This window comes from Polyergus mexicanus, unplaced genomic scaffold (assembly GCF_030449975.1).
Source record: "Polyergus mexicanus isolate NDT 795.1 unplaced genomic scaffold, iyPolMexi1.0 SCAF_3, whole genome shotgun sequence".
Taxonomy (NCBI): Eukaryota; Metazoa; Arthropoda; class Insecta; order Hymenoptera; family Formicidae; genus Polyergus; species Polyergus mexicanus.
In genome coordinates this window covers 8,047,170-8,068,334 of record NW_027223323.1, presented here as the reverse complement: position 1 = coordinate 8,068,334, position 21,165 = coordinate 8,047,170, and the positions used below count along the sequence as shown (strand labels likewise).

At 34.9% G+C, this 21,165-nt stretch overlaps 2 protein-coding genes across 3 annotated transcripts; one reads left to right on the top strand and one right to left on the bottom strand.

The window, feature by feature from the left end:
• Window positions 1-1,273: 1,273 nt before the first annotated feature.
• Window positions 1,274-15,688, top strand: LOC138944915 (collagen alpha-1(III) chain-like). Its single transcript, XM_070315986.1, has 8 exons — window positions 1,274-1,313; window positions 8,632-8,755; window positions 8,984-9,325; window positions 9,520-9,582; window positions 10,511-13,891; window positions 13,986-14,111; window positions 14,273-15,162; window positions 15,596-15,688. Exons 1-8 carry the CDS (start codon window positions 1,278-1,280, stop codon window positions 15,596-15,598), a joined length of 4,965 nt encoding a protein of 1,654 aa, XP_070172087.1. The 5' UTR covers window positions 1,274-1,277; the 3' UTR covers window positions 15,599-15,688.
• Window positions 15,689-17,028: 1,340 nt separating this feature from the next.
• LOC138944963 (keratin-associated protein 19-2-like) lies at window positions 17,029-20,466 on the bottom strand. Of its 2 annotated transcripts, none has more exons than XM_070316067.1 (4): window positions 20,357-20,466; window positions 19,569-19,719; window positions 18,021-18,213; window positions 17,029-17,640 (listed from the first exon to the last, which is right to left on the bottom strand). In XM_070316067.1, the coding sequence occupies exons 1-4, from the start codon at window positions 20,372-20,374 to the stop codon at window positions 17,277-17,279; spliced, it is 726 nt and encodes a 241-aa protein (XP_070172168.1). In that variant the 5' UTR covers window positions 20,375-20,466; the 3' UTR covers window positions 17,029-17,276. The 2 variants fall into 2 exon arrangements, with proteins under 2 accessions (XP_070172168.1, XP_070172167.1); XM_070316066.1 differs by having other exon boundaries at window positions 17,030-17,640; window positions 18,021-18,231.
• Between the last annotated feature and the right edge of the window lie 699 nt (window positions 20,467-21,165).

The following is a 21,165-nucleotide window of genomic DNA, read 5'->3' as shown; positions in this document are numbered from 1 at the left end:
CACGCGATACGTTCTTCAAAGAATAAATAAATAAATTATATTTTGGTAAATTTTTTAAAAATAAAATTTTTTAACAATTAATGAACTAATCCTTCTGATTTGTATCTGTTACACTAATTAAGCAAACTTTTGACCAATTGATTCTGTAATCAATAATACAAAACGATTATATGCTAAGGACACACAAAGAGAAAAGTTAACCGTTGCAATGAACAATGGCCATGCATTCTAGAATCATACAAAGCCTTATAAAAGTCAACCGTATACGAACAACAACACAAAGGGCATTGAAAGAGCGATTCCTCGAATCCAAACGGCATATTGATCCATAATTAATTAATTCCTCTGAAAGCCGATCGTTATTAATCACCTCAACGTATACTCCACGCGTTACCATTAACTAAATATGGAGAAATTATTCGAGATTAATTCGTCTGCTTACCCATCAAGCGTGGGAGACAAACATAAGGTTAAAGACTTAAGTACGCTTACGTAAGACCTCACCTGAATCACATTCCCCGAGCAACGCATCTTCAATCGAGGTCCATCCGTTTAACCAACCGAGATCAAGATGCGCATACTGATAGGAATAATCCTTCGCAAGCGATATCGAATATCAAGATCCTATCACACATCTGATCCCGTTATTTCCAGAGACAGAGATAGATTCAGAGACAGAGTAAGGCAAATATAAATTGAATTGAATTAACGAGATAATCTAAAATAATAAATATAATAATAATATAAGATAATATAAATATAATAAAAGAAAATAAGATGACATTATATTTACATCTTTGTAGTTTCGCATTATAATAACGCAAGCGAATGCTCGTAATCTTTAAAAGACAAGAATTGTCGAATAATGTCCTTCGTAAAGTGAAGCAATTCAAAATGCAATCTCCGAGACGAATTAAGATAGAAGGAAAATTATAACGATTAGATAATGTACTAAATTAATTCTATCATTACTAATGACTCGGAATGGAAAAATTATATTCTATATGAAAGAGGAAGAGAGCGCAGGAGAGTCGAAACGAGAAGAATAGGGAAAAGAGATGATGCGAGCATGTGGATATAGGATCCGTCGGGGGGTCGGTCACCCGGGACCCCCACCCTGTATAAAAGTCTTTTTCTGCCGGCGACCTGTTCAGTCTTTCAGTTCGAACGGCGCGCTGCGTGCGATTATCTTCAGGAATCATCCTCGTTCTTCGTCGTCGTCCTGCAAAGGTGATCAGTCGCATACTATGCCCTACTGAGAGAAGATTCTCGTTAAGATGCTGCGGCGTGCCACCGCTGCTCTCTTCACCCTGGTACGTTTAACTTCCTTCATATCGTTCCGCGCGCTTCCCTCGGGATTTAGAAAATCACTAAATTGGCAATGAAAGCCGCAATCGCTCTCGAACTAATTTCCTTCTCGAGATGCGAAAAAAAAAATAAAATAAAATAAAAAGGTTTAATTAACTGATCTAACGAACGAAATGGTGAAGCAAGGATAAATTATAAAATGAAGAATAGAATTTTATCATATGTAAATAATTGTTTTATGTCAAAAAATTTATTGGAAATAATTAATTAAAAATTAAATCTGAAATTTATTTAAGTTGTTTTATATTAAATAAAATTAAATATAAATTTAACATAATTAATTTATCTATTTCTTAGAAAAAAATATACCTACGCTTCTATATTGCTTAGAAATAATTATTTCTTTCCCTTAATAAATAATAAGCGTTAAAAGAATTAATATTAAACGTTAATAAAATCTTAAGTTAGCGTTTAATTTTTATATAATTTAATGTCTAATGTTTTTCTCCGGCACGGTCATTACTATTACTATCTATTATATAATATTTATGCAGTACGTAATAGTACGTAATAGAAAGTGACGCTGATTACAAGCCGATAATATCCGCGCTTTGTCGTGACTCATTATCCATGAGACTTTCATTGATCTTGGCACTCAGTCAAGGGAGAGAGAATGCTATTGCACTATATTTCATTCATAACTCTGTCGATGCCGCGATGTTGATATCGTGCAACATTGTGCGCGATGCATAATGCAGTGTCTTAAACTTTGACCTGCGACTTCTCTATCCAGTTAACATCAAACTTGCCTAACTATCTCAATACGCTATTAATATATACATTATATTATTATTTAATTATTATATACATTAGTCTCACGTATCAACATTATTCTATTATTATATAAATATCACATTGTTAATTTATATTATGCAAATTGATCGACTTAAATAAACCGTAATTGTAACAAGCGAGTTATTAATATAATATATAATATTTTAAACTTAATTTATATACTTAAAAATATCATTTTTTTTTGTTTTTTTTTGTTTTTAGTAGCATTTTCGATATGAATATAGAAACACCGTATATCTTCAGATTTATTAATAGCAAAACGGACTGTATCCGAAGATAGTTTCTATAGATGCAAGATAATTATAGTATGACCGGTAGTCGTCAATCATTGCCAGAACCACTTTCCATGGAATGACTCGAACATTTCGCAAGTACGATTCTACCCTGTAATTCGAGTCGATTTTATGTTTCCAAATTAAACTCGAGTGCAAGATCTTCAATATTTAGGACGCATCCGATAAGATCTATTTGTTTTATGTACCTTGTAAAATGCGTTTTTTTTTTTTTGTTTTTTTTTTTAAGATACAAAGGTGTAGGTATGTATTGAAAAGATCAAGGTATGTATTGAATAATTTTTTATGAATTAATATAAAACAGAAAAAACAGAGATCTTTTTAAGGTGGATTTTATTTAGAACTTTAATATAACACTTAATTATCAAGATAATATAAAGAAAAACGAATTCGAGTTGAGATTGATTAAAAAATGACTTAGTAAGTAAAGTTCGTATGAATTTTTCGAGAAACCGTTTTATTGATTCTTTTAACGATAATTGTCGGTTAACTGAAGTCCATGGAAAAATTCATGGAAAGTTTATTGCCAAAATAGGTATCGGGTCCGAGAGGCGATCAAATGTCAGATGTCGGGCAAAATGAGTCACGTGCAGAGGTTTGTCGTTAAAAATACGTCATTCACATCAGATGCGAAGTTTCGTCCTTGGCGTGCCGGCACGTTATTTGGAAGCGTTAAAAATAAAAGGCGTGTGATTCTGCATACTTCGATAGATCTTCTCCTCGTATCACCTTATACGCATTTGTAGTTTGATTGATTGACATCGGAATGTTTGAAACATCAGACTTGCTTATTTTAATTGTACTCTTTGTACAAATAAGTATATTCTAGTTGTAACGACAGATAAGAAAGAAACAAAGAGTGCAATTATAATCTTTTTAATAATCTTTTAAATTTATTGTATTATATGAATATTTATGAAAATATATATATTTTATATAAATCAAAATATTCTTTTGAAAAGTGACAGATATTTTTTATAATACTTAAGTAAGATTGAAAATCATTTAGCAGAGCTACGAAATATATATTTAATTATACCATATGTGTATAAAAAGAGAGAGAGAGAGATTTATTGTCAATAAAATTCATTAATTTTAATTATAATTACCGGTATGAAAATTGGTTGCGGTTTTATGGCATAGTGTAATGAGATGGCGGTACATAAAAAAAAAAAAACTGAAAGACACGATAGAGGATATTTAAAGACAGTTATTCTTACATTTCATTAACGAAATCCCGACATTTATAATTACCTCTTTATCGGTTCTGTTATTGGAATATTGAAAAATTATTTGAATGTTGAAAAATTATTAATCTTGATTGAATTTTATTTTTAATGAAGCTACAGACAAAATTATATGAAATATCTTAAATAATTCACTATTTATAAGAAACCTATTTATAGAAAACTAGCGAGTTTTTTTTCAACATTTTGTTATCAAAAACAGATGTAAAAATAACAGGCAATTCCATCAATATATTTTACCCATTCATTGCCAGTGTATATTTTTAGTCACTTGGAACTTTAACAAGCTTGCTCGACATTCAATAACTTTATCCGTAATTGACTTAAAATAATAGACAGGGTAGATATTGCTATTCTCGTTCTCCCCATGCACGATTAATTGATCGAAATTTTTTTTTAAATGACTGAACTCTAACAGTGAATAATATCGCTGAGATCAATGCCGTCGACCGTGCAAACAATTGTGTACCGGAGGCTTCGCCCCAGGCTAAAATCGCTGATTCCTTACGCAACCGCTTACAGGTGACTTTCACTGGAAGATGATGCATTGATCCGGCCCCTATGTACGCGATTCATAAGGTGATACAGCTTTGGCCATTTGACGGACAGATTTGCCACGAGCAATTAAAAGAGATCCGGCTACGTCAAATGTCGTCCTCTTTACCTTTAACTCATACTAAAGTCTCGAACACGCATCTTTTGTTTGTTCCGATCGATTCTTGATATAATGTTCAATCGCACAGATTCGCAGAAAGTAAATGCAATTTTATATGTTCGCGATCAAAAATATTAACCACCCTCCCTTTCTCACACTGTGATTTTTTTCATATAATTCATGTAATACAAATGTCAATTAAATCCGCGATAGTGAAAGCAATTTTAATGATCAGCTCTTTAAAGACGAAGGTTGATTAGCGATTTCTAGCATAATATTAAAGATCGCATTGCATTCTTTGCGTAGTCAAAGATAAAGTCGAGATCGAGTGAGATGAATCCGCGGCTGAAATAAAAGCACGCGGTTGCATTTTTCCAATGCTATTATATAGATATTAATACTAACATTTTTTAAAATAATTTTAAATAATAAAATATATAAATAAAATAAAAATGAAATATGATAATAAAACGACTGAAATAATGGAATAAATAAGGTATAATGAAAAAAAAAAAAAAAATATATATATATATATATATATAAAATATAATTTAATTAAATAATTTAATAATTTAATGATTATCTATGCATTGAAAATTTATATAGATTACGTAATGATAGTTATTACTTCTTTCACTCTGTATATAATATATTTGGCAATTGATAATCGATTAATCAGTAATTATTGGCAATTGTTGCAAAATTTGCTAGATCTATTAATTCACTTTTCATTTGTAACCTCTTTGATTAATTTGAAATGGATTAAAAGGGGGTTTACTAGGTCTCTGGAGCATTTCTTTTAGCATTACGCATCCGCCCATATCGGAAATTTGACTCATGGCATTGCATAAATTAACATATCTTATACTATATAGTCAATGACTCTATAAAACGTTTGCTTAAGTCGAGGGTTGAAGCTATAATTAATAAATCGTAGTATCGTAATTTTCACAGTTTAATTTCCGAGTAAATACGTGGGAAAAGAACTTTATTCCAATTATTGTTTTTACTATTACGAATGTGTATTGTTCTCAAGTCTAAGTTTGTCATTTCAATTTAACAAATAGATACTGGTTCCGATCCTTTAAACAAGACCAGCTTGTATCTAGACATATTCATATTTTTTAGCACATAAAAAAAATCAAAATTACGAAAACTAAATCAAATCGATATATTTTAATTTATTTCATTATTTTATTAACATATTTTTTTATCTTACATTAGTTTTAAATTGTTAATGCTCGGTTGTCAAGTTTACAAATTATTTATTAATTGAATTTTTGGGGTGAAAAGAGAGAAAAAAAACATGTATAAATGTACTTTAATAAAATAAAATATAGAATAAAACATTTTGTCTGAAATCAAAATAAATCAAATATGAAAATAAGATTGCATCAGAGAGCAAATGGCTTGTAATACTTAAACATTATGATTGCCTTGACTGAAACGATCTCGCTCTTTCTCTCTTTCTCTCTCTCTCTCTCTCTCTCTCTCTCTCTCTCTCTCTCTCTCTATTGTCCACTAAAATATCGCAATATATAAATACCGTAGGGATTAATCCTCACGGCAACATTTGACGTGGCAAGTGCGCACGGGGGAAGGGTTCGGCCGTTCGGAGTAGCATATATTAACCTTTTCGTTATATAGTCTGTCAACTCTCGGGGAAGAAAAAGACGACGAAGAGGAATCCCGCTCGCGCAGCCTTCTTGGAATCGCGACTTTCCCTTCTCGTGGGTGGAACGTTGAGATCATCAATCGCGCGACATCGAGCCGCGGATTTTGGGGCCAGACCTAACTTAACGCGGCCGACCAGGACACGTGCTACTTTTGACAGCACGAACGAACGCTCTCTCGTTACTTATACGAGAAGTTTTCGCCGAACATGAATCGATTACGAAATCGGATAGAATGATTTATACTAGCGATTGTTAAGTATCGTCGAACCAAAAGTTTTAGACATGAGTGAGAATAATTGAGAGATTATCTTATGTAACTGATACGAAATATAAAACATGAATATAAATTTAAAAAATTGAAAAATTATATTTAAAAAAGTGGATTAATCTCGGTTAATTGTTGTGATACAAGTAGTTTTTTTTTGTTCCACCAGATAAATTTATCGTGACAATCAAACAAAATTATTAAGCGTATTTTATAATTAATTAAAATACTCGGGGCAAGTGAAACAAATATAAGAAATTAAGTTTGGCTTTTTCGTGATTGATTTTAAAATACTGGAGCTCAAGATACAAACATAACAATTTATTTTCATTGGATTGAGACTTAAATTTAATTTAAATTAATTAGGTATCAGTAGTCTTTCTTTTTCGCAGATTAAGTGCGCGATTAAACATCTGCCAAACGCGTTTAGATATATCATGACGAAGGAACTCCAATAATGCATCCTTACCTTGACATTCTCTTGACTTGTAAGTGCGAAAGAGACCATTTCATTCGCCACGTCCATTTAGGGAGATAGTGAAGACACAAGTGTAATCTTCCGAGAGAACATTGCTAGCTTTCGTAACAGCATTCAACGATCCTGTTACGAGAGCACAGGTATTCATCGTTATTATTATCGCCACAAAGCACATCGGTGATAGAACAGCGAGAGTGAACGGGGAAGGTTTCGGATTCGGTACCAAATTCGAAAATTTTATCTCTGGAACTGATTCACCGAAGAAATATAGAAATCACCTGTTCTTACATTCGCGTAAGATTTTATTATCGAGGTTTATCAAATAATACATGTGCCTCTGACGAATAGCGCATATGAAATAACGGTTTGCTAATTGTTTTTAAATATTTAATTTTTTTTTATTATTACCTTCAGCATCATTGAATTATCTTACGCAAGCAATTAATTTGCTAGAAGCAAGTTTATAAGAGAGTCTTCGTCTCATGCAAATTGAAAATTAAAAAAAGCATTTCTACTGTTAGTTATTGATCATCTTCGACTTTCGCTTATGCAGAATAGATAATTAATTGAGATCGGAAACGGCAGCGAAAGATACATAATTTGTTTACCATTCGAGAAAGTGGAAATATATTACCTCATCGAAGAGATGGCAATATATTCGAAGATAAAGAAGATGAGTTCCGCGTATTGAGCAATCTTCTGTTTTAAAGGTGTATCTTGATCTCATTTCAACTCTCATAATTTATACATTACGCATATTTAGCGAGAACTGATCTGTATAGCTACTAATTGAATTCTCTTAAAGTCGAAGTGATACATCAATTTGTCTTTTTACGTATTACAAGAAAAAAAATTTATGCTTCTATTGAAGAAAAATATTAGATGACTTTAATCTCTCGTAGAAAAGCATTAAAAAAATTTTTGACATTTTGTTCTTCATCGAAAACCAATAAATTTTTTTGTCCATATCATGACAAATACTTTATATACAATATTTTCTAAATATATATTACATGTAATGTGATTAAAAGCAGTTGATTGACAGAAATATCGCGCTCAAGGAGAGATTTTTGTATTTCCATAATCATACGATACATCTTGTGCTTAAACTCAGTAGTTAGAAATCGCTCCGACTGCAGGAATGGGAAATATCGATGATATTTCACGATTGTACTTATAGATCGTATCAAATACTTAATCTTGGTGACTGATATTAAAGGGCAACTGTTTTTAAACACCACCTGATAATCACGTTATGACGCGTTGGAAATGTCACTATGTCACGAGCCTTGACGAAGCAAAATTATTGCGACTAGTACAACCATTCCTTATTAGCACAAGATATATTTCCATAAAGGTAGCATAATGTCTTATAGCACATACATTTATGTGAGTTTGCAGAAATAAATGATTATAATTTCATTATTAAACATTTGAAAAAATTATTATGTTTATATAAGATAAAATAAATATATTTGAATTTTTATGTGTCATATGTAATAAATTCGTAATAAAAAATTAAATTTTCTCATTATTAGAGTCATTATTAACGATATAATACGATGATGCAGATTCGTTGTGAATGGAACGTTATCTTCTCCATTTTTTATTCAATTCCGTTTTGTTATCAATTTTTAATTTTTTAGCTTACTAGATACATCATATTGTATACGTGTGTCGCTAATTTATTAATAGTATTTTTTGTATTTCTATTTTTGTAGGGAATTAAATACGACTTGTAAGAAAATAAAAATAAAAATTGAATTGCGGATTAAATATTCACATGGCTTGTATGCAGAGTTGAATTATCTCTGTCTCGACACTTATAAATAAAAATTAATAATTGTTTTTTAGTTGATTGCTACATCCGTGTCGCAACTCACTCAGGAACCAAAAAGCAGTAAACGGGACAACGATGTGATTCTGAATATTAGCGATGAACAAAAAGTTCAATATTTGAGTCAAAATGTTGATTCGGGTAAGTAAAAAAATAAGAATAATGAAAAAAACTCATTATATTGCAATCCACTACAAGAATTAAGAAAGAGAGAATAAAAGTCTATAATTTATATAAAATTTACATATAAAATTCTATCTAAAATAAATCATACAATCTATGTATTTCTTTTTCACTTGTGGTAAAGAAACTTTGACTTATAACAGAAATCGCAATTATATAATTGATATTGTATAATATTTTACACAGAAGCATATAAATACGGTTATGACGTCGGTCCAAATGGTCAATTCCATCATGAAGTGCGTGGACCAGATGGTATCACCTACGGATGTTATGGTTACATTGATCCGTTCGGTCAACTGAAATCGACGTTCTACATCAGTGATGGATGGGGTTATCGCGTTGTTCGACCCGGAAAGGAAGTGGAATTATTCATTCACCAGCATGAACATCATCAAACCGAAGGCAGTCATGATCACCATGAACATCACGGTGTGGTTACACCATGGCGAGAATTGTATTTTCCCGCAGTATGCGCGCAATACGAAAATCCAAACGTTCCACCTCACGTAAAACCAGGTGCAGGGGGTACGTATAAAAAATAAAATGAAAGTAGATAGAAAATACTACATTATATAGCATATTATAAAATATATAAAAATTTTATAAAATATATTTTTCTTTTTTATATAAATTAATATTTTTTCATATACATATATGAATATAATGTACATGTGTGTGATCTTTATTCCAAAATAAAAATGTTCACGTTTTACTTCCAGCAGCACCTATCGGAAGTGGATCAACGATAGACGCAAGACCGATTGGACCTCCTTATAAACCTGGTATAACTAGTATATAATTTCTAAATATATATCGTGTTTTATAATTAATAGTATTTAAAAATTATATATTGCAAAAGATTAGAAGCGCTGTAGCATATATATATATATATATATATATATATATATATATATATATATGTATGTATAATAAAAAGAGAATGGATTTTATATATAATATATATATATATTGAGAATATATATATATATAAAGAATTAAATTATCTTTAGATGAAAACCGAAAAAACGGCTGGAATTTTCCGTTCAACTAATACAATAACTTTGATCTCATTTGAAAGATAATTTAATTCTCTACAACTTTTGTTTCGGTACTTTTTGTTAAAAAGTGCATACACTTTCCCTGATATTTATAAAAATATAAAAAACATCCGCGACTCCACAGGTTTTTAAGTGCTAACTTTTTAAGGAAGCATTTTTCGAACTAGGTATATGTATAGAAAACTTTGTGTTCGGATTTAAATTATCTTTCAAATGAGATCAAAGTGATTGTAATTCGCTTCATAGGTTTTGAAATAAACCAGTTAATAACCAATTGCAATACCGAAACGAAAATGTTTTTTCGGTAATTCGAAAATCTATGGAAGTACATAGTAATTTACTAGAAAGAGTATGTATTTAACAATAGAAATAAATATAGAAATAAACAAAATGTTTATCTTGATTCTTAAAAAATGTATATATAATTTTTCTAACGAGATAAACATTTTAATATTATTTCTATATATTTTCTATTGTCTTATACATATACTAATAAATTATTATTAGATAATATAAATAAAACAAGTATATACTATTATAATTTAAAAAAAATACTACGTAAAAACATATAGCACAACGCTAAAGTATTAGAAGGAGCAATATAATAAATATCATAAATCAAAGTTATGATACATATTTTTTCTGTCCCCAGAGCATCCAGGAACTCCTGGTAGTCCTGGTACTCCGGGCACACCGGGCTTGTCACCACAACCAGGATATCCCGGCACGCCAGGAACACCCGGTACCCCAGGCACACCAGGAAAACCAGGAACACCAACTTATCCGGGGTATCCAGGAACGCCTGGCATTCCAGGAACTCCGGGCACACCGGGCTTACCACCACAACCAGGATATCCTGGCACGCCAGGGACACCCGGTACTCCAGGCTCATCAGGAAGACCAGGAACACCAGCTTATCCGGGGTATCCAGGAACTCCTGGTAGTCCTGGTATCCCGGGCAGACCGGGTTTGTCACCACAACCAGGATATCCCGCCACGCCTGGAACGCCAGGAACACCCGGCACACCAGGAAAACCAGGATCACCGGCTTATCCAGGATATCCTGGAACTCCTGGCATTCCTGGAACTCCGGGCACACCGGGCTTACCACCACAACCAGGATATCCTGGCACGCCAGGGACACCCGGTACTCCAGGCTCACCAGGAAGACCAGGAACACCAGCTTATCCAGGTCATCCAGGAACCCCTGGTAGTCCTGGTATCCCGGGCAGACCGGGTCTGCCACCACAACCCGGATATCCCGGCACGCCTGGCACACCCGGTATTCCAGGCTCTCCAGGAAGGCCAGGAATACCACCTTATCCAGGGCATCCAGAAACTCCTGGCACACCAGGAATCCCGGGCACACCAGGAGTGCCACCACAACCAGGATATCCCGGCACGCCCGGAACGCCAGGAACACCCGGCACACCAGGAAAACCAGGAACACCAGCTTATCCAGGACTTCCAGGAACTGCTGGAACTCCGGCCACACCGGGATTGCCATCACAACCAGGATATCCCGGCACGCCAGGGACACCCGGAACTCCAGGCTCACCAGGAAGACCAGGAACACCAGGTTATCCAGGTCATCCAGGAACCCCTGGTAGTCCTGGTATCCCGGGCAGACCGGGTCTGCCACCACAACCCGGATATCCCGGCACGCCTGGCACACCCGGTATTCCAGGCTCTCCAGGAAGGCCAGGAATACCACCTTATCCAGGGTATCCAGAAACTCCTGGCACACCAGGAATGCCACAACCAGGATATCCCGGTACGCCTGGAACGCCAGGAATTCCCGGCACCCCAGGAAAACCAGAATCACCAGCTTATCCAGGACATCCAGGAACTCCTGGCATTCCTGGTATCCCGGGCAGACCGGGTTTGTCACCACAACCAGGATATCCCGGCACGCCTGGAACGCCAGGAACACCCGGCACACCAGGAAAACCAGGAGCACCTGCTTATCCAGGACATCCAGGAACTCCTGGCATTCCTGGAACTCCGGGCACACCGGGTTTGGCACCACAACCAGGATATCCCGCCACGCCTGGAACGCCAGGAACACCCGGCACACCAGGAAAACCAGGATCACCGGCTTATCCAGGATATCCTGGAACTCCTGACATTTCTGGAACCCCGGGCACACCGGGATTGCCATCACAACCAGGATATCCCGGCACGCCAGGGACACCCGGTACTCCAGGCTCACCAGGAAGGCCAGGAACACCAGCTTATCCAGAGCATCCAGCAACGCCTGGCACTCCAGGAATCCCGGGCACGCCGGGATTGCCACCACAATCAGGGTATCCTGGCACGCCTGGAACGCCAGGAACATCCGGTACACCAGGAAAACCAGGATCACCGGCTTATCCAGGATATCCAGGAACTCCTGGCATTCCAGGAACTCCGGGAACACCGGGTTTGCCACCACAACCAGGATATCCCGGTACGCCTGGAACGCCAGGAACTTCCGGCACCCCAGGAAAACCAGGATCATCAGCTTATCCAGGACATCCAGGAACTCCTGGCATTCCTGGTATCCCGGGCAGACCGGGTTTGTCACCACAACCAGGATATCCCGGCACGCCTGGAACGTCAGAAACTCCTGGCACACCAGAAAAACCAGGAACATCAGTTTATCCAGGACATCCAGGAACTTCTGGCATTCCTGGAACTCCGGGCACACCGGGATTGCCATCACAACCAGGATATCCCGGCACGCCTGCCACGCCAGGAACACCCGACACACCAGGAAAACCAGGATCACCAGCTTATCCAGGACATCCAGGAACTCCTGGCATTCCTGGAACTCCGGGCACACCGGTATTGCCACCACAACCAGGATATCCCGGCACGCCAGGGACACCCGGTACTCCAGGCTTACCAGGAAGGCCAGGAGCACCAGCTTATCCAGGGCATCCAGGAACGCCTGGCACTCCAGGAATCCCGGGCACGCCGGGATTGCCACCACAATCAGGATATCCTGGCACGCCTGGAACGCCAGGAACACCCGGCACACCAGGAAAACCAGGAAAACCAGGAACACCAGCTTATCCGGGGTATCCAGGAACTCCTGGTAGTCCTGGTATCCCGGGCAGACCCGGTTTGTCACCACAACCAGGATATCCCGCCACGCCTGGAACGCCAGGAACATCCGGCACACCAGGAAAACCAGGATCACCGGCTTATCCAGGATATCCTGGAACACCTGGCATTCCTGGAACTCCGGGCACACCGGGCTTACCACCACAACCAGGATATCCCGGCACGCCAGGGACACCCGGCACCCCAGGCTCACCAGGAAGACCAGGAACACCAGCTTATCCGGGGTATCCAGGAACTCCTGGTAGTTCTGGTATCCCGGGCAGACCGGGTTTGCCATCACAACCAGGATATCCCGGCACGCCTGGAACGCCAGGAACACCCGGCACACCAGGAAAACCAGGAACACCAGCTTATCCAGGACATCCAGGAACTCCTGGCATTCCTGGAACTCCGGGCATACCGGGCTTACCACCACAACCAGGATATCCCGGCACGCCAGGGACACCCGGTACTCCAGGCTCACCAGGAAGGCCAGGAACACCAGCTTATCCAGGGCATCCAGGAACGCCTGGCATTCCAGGAACTCCGGGCACACCGGGCTTACCACCACAACCAGGATATCCTGGCACGCCAGGGACTCCCGGTACTCCAGGCTCACCAGGAAAACCAGGATCACCAGCTTATCCAGGCACTCCTAGCATTCCTGGAACTTCGAGCATACCGGGCTTACCACCACAACCAGGATATCCCGGCACGTCAGGAACACCCGGTATTCCAGGCACACCAGGAAGGCCAGGAACATCAGTTTATCCAGGACATCCAGGAACTCCTGGCATTCCTGGAACCCCAGGTATACCAGGATTACCACCACAACCAGGATATCCTGGCGCGCCTGGGACGCCTGGAATACCCGGTATACCAGGAAGACCATGCACATCGTCATATCCCGGATATCCAGAATTGCCTGGAGCATCTAATGTGTCAGGTACATGTATAATATTATTATATTAAAAATATTTTAGAATTCTTGTTGTTATAAAGACATGCTACTAATGCTACAAATACATTATCTTATTTAGGATATCCAGGAACTTCCAGCAAGCCAGATACATCAGGAAAACCAGAAAAACCAAGTATTCCATCATATCCTGGAACTTCAAATACATTGGATAAACCAGTCGTTCCTTCAAAACCTGTCGGACCTGGTATGTTATTATTAAAATTATGTTTATTTTGAATTAGGATTTTATATATATATATAATATTAGTACTTTTGCGAATATGTTTTATATAGGTTTTTTACAACTGCATAAGATATGCAGTTGCATAGATGATTAATGATTTGTGTTATGTTGCTTTCTTACAGTTTATCCAGGTTATCCTTCTTATCCCGTTTATCCAGGATATCCGGAAGGTCCAAAGGGTCCAGAAGGACCTGACGGCTCAATTGGCGGTGTAGGAGGTATCGGTAGTGTAGGTGGTGAAGGGGGAGATGGACCTAATGGACCTGATGGTCCATGGCCAACTGGGTCACCTGGTCCTGATGGACCCTGGCCTGGTGATCCAGGATATACACCTAGAGTAAAAGCAACAAGTAGACCTTCATACGCAGGACCAATAAGAAATCAATATCCTAAAATTTATCCACTTGATACTGACAATTATAATCCTGTTACGAAATATTATTCCAGAAATAAGATTGATTCTTCATACACAGGCAATATTGTAAAAGACAATGAATTGACAAAGTTATCTCATTCGACAAACGTTAATTCGCCATTATATACAAGCCATGAAGAGTACAAACCACAATATGAAACCAAATCTATACCATCAATCTATGAAAAAGAAGAGACCATTCACAATGCAGATGAGATCAACTCACTTTTGCAAACTAGCCCGACGTCGCCATCATTGCAATACAACGGCGAAGACTATCAAAACATAGATTCACTCAAGTTGACTCCACAACCTTATGATTATACTACCCAATTTGGGTTGAGAAAAGTAAAGAAACCATTGAAGAATGATTTCAACCAATTTTCTGTGCACGATCAAGATCAATATCAGAAGTCAGTATTCTATTCGCCTCATAACTTGCAACAGATATCTTCCAAAGGTCGATCAAGTAAATCTGGACAGGAGAGTGTGTTTAATGTGAACGAACAGTACAATAATTCTACCGATGTGGATAACAAATCAATTCCTAATCTATCTTTTCAGCCGGATGGACCCTTCAGTGTTGCGGGAGGACAGGTAAATGCACGTTTTGAACAGTCATTTCAAGCGAATCCCGGCCTCGACGCTATTGGGGTTCAGCCACCCAGCTCCATCAATGTTAAGCCCTTTTCGTTACCTATAGGGCCAGACCCGCAAGCATGTCCTTGTTATTTAATCGAGTCAAATAATAATACAAACATATCAGCCGGCACGACTCCCATCCCTATCATTGGTCAGGTCGGATTCATTCCTGTTATTTTTGTACCATACTGTCCCGGTGATGAAATGGACAGCAATAAGATGAAAGTCATGTTCCCATCCGTTACCCCCGTCCCATATGCATGCGACGCATGTGGCATACAAGACGGTAATTTTGGAATAAAAACGCTCGATGTAAGCCAGCTTGGCAATATCGATTATCTGAAACAGGCGTTAAGTCAAGCCAATATTGGCTTTTTGAATGTTCCAGTGAAGAGCAGTGCCGAATCAAGGAAGAGCAGAGGCAGAAAAACAGAAGAATGAGAAAGAATTAATTTATTGCTTTTAAATCGCGATTATATATTTTGAGGAAAGAGAGCTTATATACTCTTCTGGAAAATATAAATAAATATAGGATATTGGCATTGCCTGTCCGCCAGCTGATTAGCTGATGGATGGCCAATTAGAGATACTTATAACACTTGTCGGAATAACCAAAGCTGGTAGAATACATGAAGAATTTAGATCAAAAGTGAATTTTTAATTATCAATTTTTTTTAGCATTGTTAATCCCATTTGTATAGATGCATTTAACTCTTTGTTCACATAAGATACAAACAAACAAATAATTATTTGTTCAATATTAAAGTCTCAATCCAACCGATTAAAATTAAAAAATCTGAACATAAATTTAGAAGTTGTAAGACTCACTTTAAATACAAACAATAAAAAAATATTACAAATTATAAATATAATGTAACAATATCTTTCTTTTGAACTTTTTAGATATTGCTTTATTATTTTACTACTTTTAAATATGCTATCTTGTATTTATATGATCTATAAAAATTAACACCCTTATTTAAAAATCGATAGATATTATGACTTTTCTATTAGATCGTTGCTTGTGGTTATTTTCATTTAATATCTAATATGATTTAAACCTATTGAGATTTTTTGTAGATGCCACTTTCAATCTCGCGTTCCGACATCTACCAATATCTTAATATTTATTATTATAACTTATATATGATAGGAATACACAAATTTTTATATCGCGTAGTGTTTTATATTAGATTTTATTTAGGTTATAGATTTTCTGAGATATATAAGTGAAATTAAATAGTATATAAAATAAAGTACATCAGATTTAGATTATAGTACTCTTAAAAATGATATATAGATTGATATAATAAAATATATAGAAATTTATTTACTTTGTTTATTATTTCAGTCTTGGACACTTAATAATATTTGTAATAATTAGATGAATGAACAGATGGCATAAATTAAATAATATAATTTATGCTGCATATAATCGATGAAAAAAATATGTAATTAATCCACGATTAATCCATATATATATATAGTTTATTTCTATCAATATGTATTTTATATTTTAAAAATTGCCGAGTTTACAATTCAACGTAAGAAAATATATGTCAACTAAATAGCATAAAATTATCATAAAATAAATCTAGAAAACTGTATACACAAATATATTAGCTCTACTTACTTTACCAAATGTATTATGAGCTTCAGAAATGTTATGAATATTAATAATATTATAATAAAAACTTCTAATAATGGAATGAAGGACTATACGAGGAATAATATAAATGCACATATATAGGAAAAATAAAACATATAAATATTATAAATATAGATAAAAATATATATAATATTATATTGTTGTGTTATGTATAAAATATAAGATTTTTTATTTTATTACATAGCTCGTATCTGTTTTAGATTGTAAAATTATACATTATTGTTTATTTTTTTGTATTACACATGTGAGAGACATTATTTTATACATATATTGAAGAGTCTTATAGATGAGATTAATCGCTTCATGTTGATAAAAAGAGGCCTTAGCAATAATAGACATATGTATTTGTAAAGATATTGTGTGAAAGTTATGCGAAAAACATATGTATATAGAGTCACGTTTAAGAATAACCACGATAACCAGTTGGATTACCGAGGGAAGTACCATAATTACCACCACGATAACTGTAGGGACTTCTTGCTGCGTATGTCGAACCATATCCGCTTCCATAATTAGAAGTATCGTATCCATCGTAACGACCGTAACCACCACGTCCATATCCTAAATAACCGTCCTCGTAACCTCCGACACCATAACTTCCGTAACCTCCGTAACCTCCAGGAATAGATCCCCTTCCATAATCCCCATAACCACCGTACCCGCCATAACCACCATAGCCGCCATAGCCGGACCCTCCATATCCTCCATATCCGCCATAGCCGCTGTATCCGGGATAATTTCCTACGTTACCGTAATATCCATATCTGCCACAAAAGAAGACTTATTTTTCTTTGTATAATTTATTATTACTCACAATCAAATACGTTATGTAAATATGCAAGGAAGAATGTATATGCATTTTTTATGCTTTTCTATTATTATTTTATTTCTATTTTTTTTTATCTAATATTTTTTTTCTTCATTTTTTTCTCTCCTTTATTTACTTACTTTTCTATATATTTTATATTTTAGATTAAAAGAAAAACTTGTACTAAAAATTCTAATTATATTTAAATGGATAAAGTATTATAACATTAAAATATTGCACTTTAATCAAATCTAAGCAAAAATATAATAATAAAACGTAAAAGAATTTAAAGAATATAACGCAATATATCGGAAAGGTCGCATTTGCAAATCTTACCCGATATTACCGGTGCCGATGAGACCTGGATATTGATAACCCCTATTATATCCTGGAATTAGGCTGCTACCGCGATATGAAGTACCGGGATAAACAGATCCAATAATTCCCGGAGTAGTGCCATATGAATACCCAGGATATACTCCAGAATATCCTCCAGGATATCCTCCGGGATATCCAATTGATCCATAATCTTTGGTTATATGGAATGCTAATATAATTATTTTTTATATTAATATATATTAATAAATTATATGTCGAGCAATCTATGTTATGGGAATTTTTTTTTTATTTTGGAAAATTATTATCAAAAGTAGGGCTACTCACACAGAAAAGAATTAACAAAATTTATGAAGATACTAATGAAAAGAAACTAGTGTCTTAAATTATACATTAATATATCTTTTTATTGTATTAATAAATTTTGTGTATATTTTTTAAATCATGTTCAAATTAGATCAACTTAAATCAAATTGGATATAAAAATAGATCTAATCAGATTTCAATAATGTGATCTGATTTTGATCCGATTTGAACTGATTCGGTCTAATTTGATCTCTCATTTTTTCCGCGAATTTACATTATATATATAAATAATTGTTTAGAAAAGATATATTGTATAAAAATAATAACAAAAATTTACATCCTAAAAATCCACTTTGATATTTCTATTGTGTATTATATATTATATCGTGTATTAATTGTTTATAATTTAAATTTGTTTGTTTAGAAAATGAATCATTATCGTTTATATGTTAACTGCTGTTATTAATAATATAACTATTATAGAGCGAGATAATAATCGCAGAGAAGCAAACATGTAATAAAGTGAATTTCCTATTCCGCGTAAAATATGCGGAATAAGATTACGAGCGGCGATAGGTGTAATAATCGATTCATCTATTCCGACGTGATATAATGTAGTAGTGCTATGAGTAATTGGTATATATCATCTGTAAGTGTGTCACTACCGTTCTCACGCTCTGACTTCGAGTATCGGGCGCTTCCCATTACAAAAAAAAAAAAAAAAGACACTTGTGATAATAAGATGCTAATATACCGAACTGTTTGAAGGCCTTTCCTCTCGCGAAGACATAACACATGATTCATGGGATTTCAAAGAAAATAATTTCAGCATATATGTGCGCGTGTATATATGTGTGCACTTCTAAAAATATATATACATAACATCGTACTTCTCTGTATAAAAATAATCCACTTTACAAGATTCTTAAAAATATTTAACAATTTTTTTTAACTCGATATTTTAAAAATTACAGAATAATATTAATGTCACAAATGGAACGGTATTGCTTTTGTTATTATACGTTATGCAACAAAGTAGCTATTAAATTGTCATATCAAAAAAGTTAATTCGGAATTATGCGTCAGTGATCTCCTTGAATTACATTCCGCGTTTAATCATTTACCCAAGGTAGGATTATTCCTTTTTTATTCGCGTAAACCATATATTAAAAGGATATTAAAAAAAATATATCAATAATAATAGATGCTACAAATCTAAATAAAATATTGCTATACTCTTACTTCGATCGCTCGCAGATGTAGTCAAATCTCCCTGGTTATCTGCATCACTCGCGTATACACGTTGTGCATCGTTTAATTTTGGGAATAATTTTGATTCCGGAGATTCAGTCGCACTATGGCATAATGCAACTAAACCGCTTATGGTCGATATCTGTGTGAAACATGTATAATATATATTAATAATATATTACATATAAGTACGTAGTGTTGTATATAGTATAATAATATAATCCTGGTCTCACTTTTTAGGAAACAACAAATTTTAATCCAAAAAAATGACATTTTCAAATATGAAAAAAATTTACTTTGATGTTTAAACACATTCTCTATGTTATATTTTGATATTATTTAGCTTGTTATTAATTTCTATTTAAATTTAATTTTTTTTTTTAATAACAAATATATATATATATATTTTTTTTTAATTAAAAAAAGTAATTTGGAATTAGAATTTTATAAAAATTAATGAAATTTTACAAATTAGAATAGAAAACAATTTAATTCGTGGTTATCAAAATATTGAATGCTCAAAATAAAGAAACTATATACACGACAAAATACACAAAAATATGTGATATTAAATAAGAAATAGACTCCAAATTCGAGATCGGTTTAATGTCAATTTAGCTTGTCCGCCAACTTAACTTAAAAAAAAAAAAAAAAAAAATCACTTTAATATTTACTCTCGAATGCGGAAACTGTAAAAAAAATGCAGCGAGAAAGATTTAATGTGTAAGTATAATCAGATTCGCGGAAAAATATTTAATAATTTACTAATTTTTACTTACAGCAAGAAAGAATTTCATATTGCTGTTGTCACTACTTGCATTTTTCGATGAAACACAGTGTTCGATACACGAACAGATATGATCTACTCTCGCACCTGCATGCAAAACCTCTATATATCCTATTCTCTAACGAGATACCCCTCCTCATATTTCAAGGTGGTCTCGGTTGTTTGAGCTTAGGTCGCTCTTAGGAGCCGCGATGACAAGGACATTGACAAGAATCGGTTCGACACGCCCGAAGATGTAGAAACTATCTCTGCTTTACATTTCCTTTCGTTCAAATATACACATATGCATATATCAGTCTCTCTCTCTAAGGTATGGGATATTATGTAAGTATCTTGCAAATACTGACACGTAGGTTTAAATATAGAAGCATTTTGCAATAGCAATTTTGTTTCTTAGGAAATTATTCTGTTATGTGTTTCCCATCATTTTATACGTTAAGAAAACACTTTGGTGTTTTTATAAAAATATTCTTCGGAGATTTATAGATAAGTTCATATTGAGAGCTGGATTATGTTTTTGTAACAAAAAGCTGCATGCGATACTATTTTTCTTAATGTTTATTATTTTATTTCTAAAAATATTGAATTATATTAAATGAGACATATCACAAGTCGATAAATTTTTCAACAAATGTTATTCAGATATCTCTAAAATCCCGTACAATGTAAAGCATTCATTCCACTTATTTAATTCCAACTCGACTTTATTTGAACGGAATTTTAAATGTAATGCTTAATTAATTGACATTTGATATCGAAAGTTAAAGTGTGAGAAAAACTAGACATGTGATTTCGGGTTTG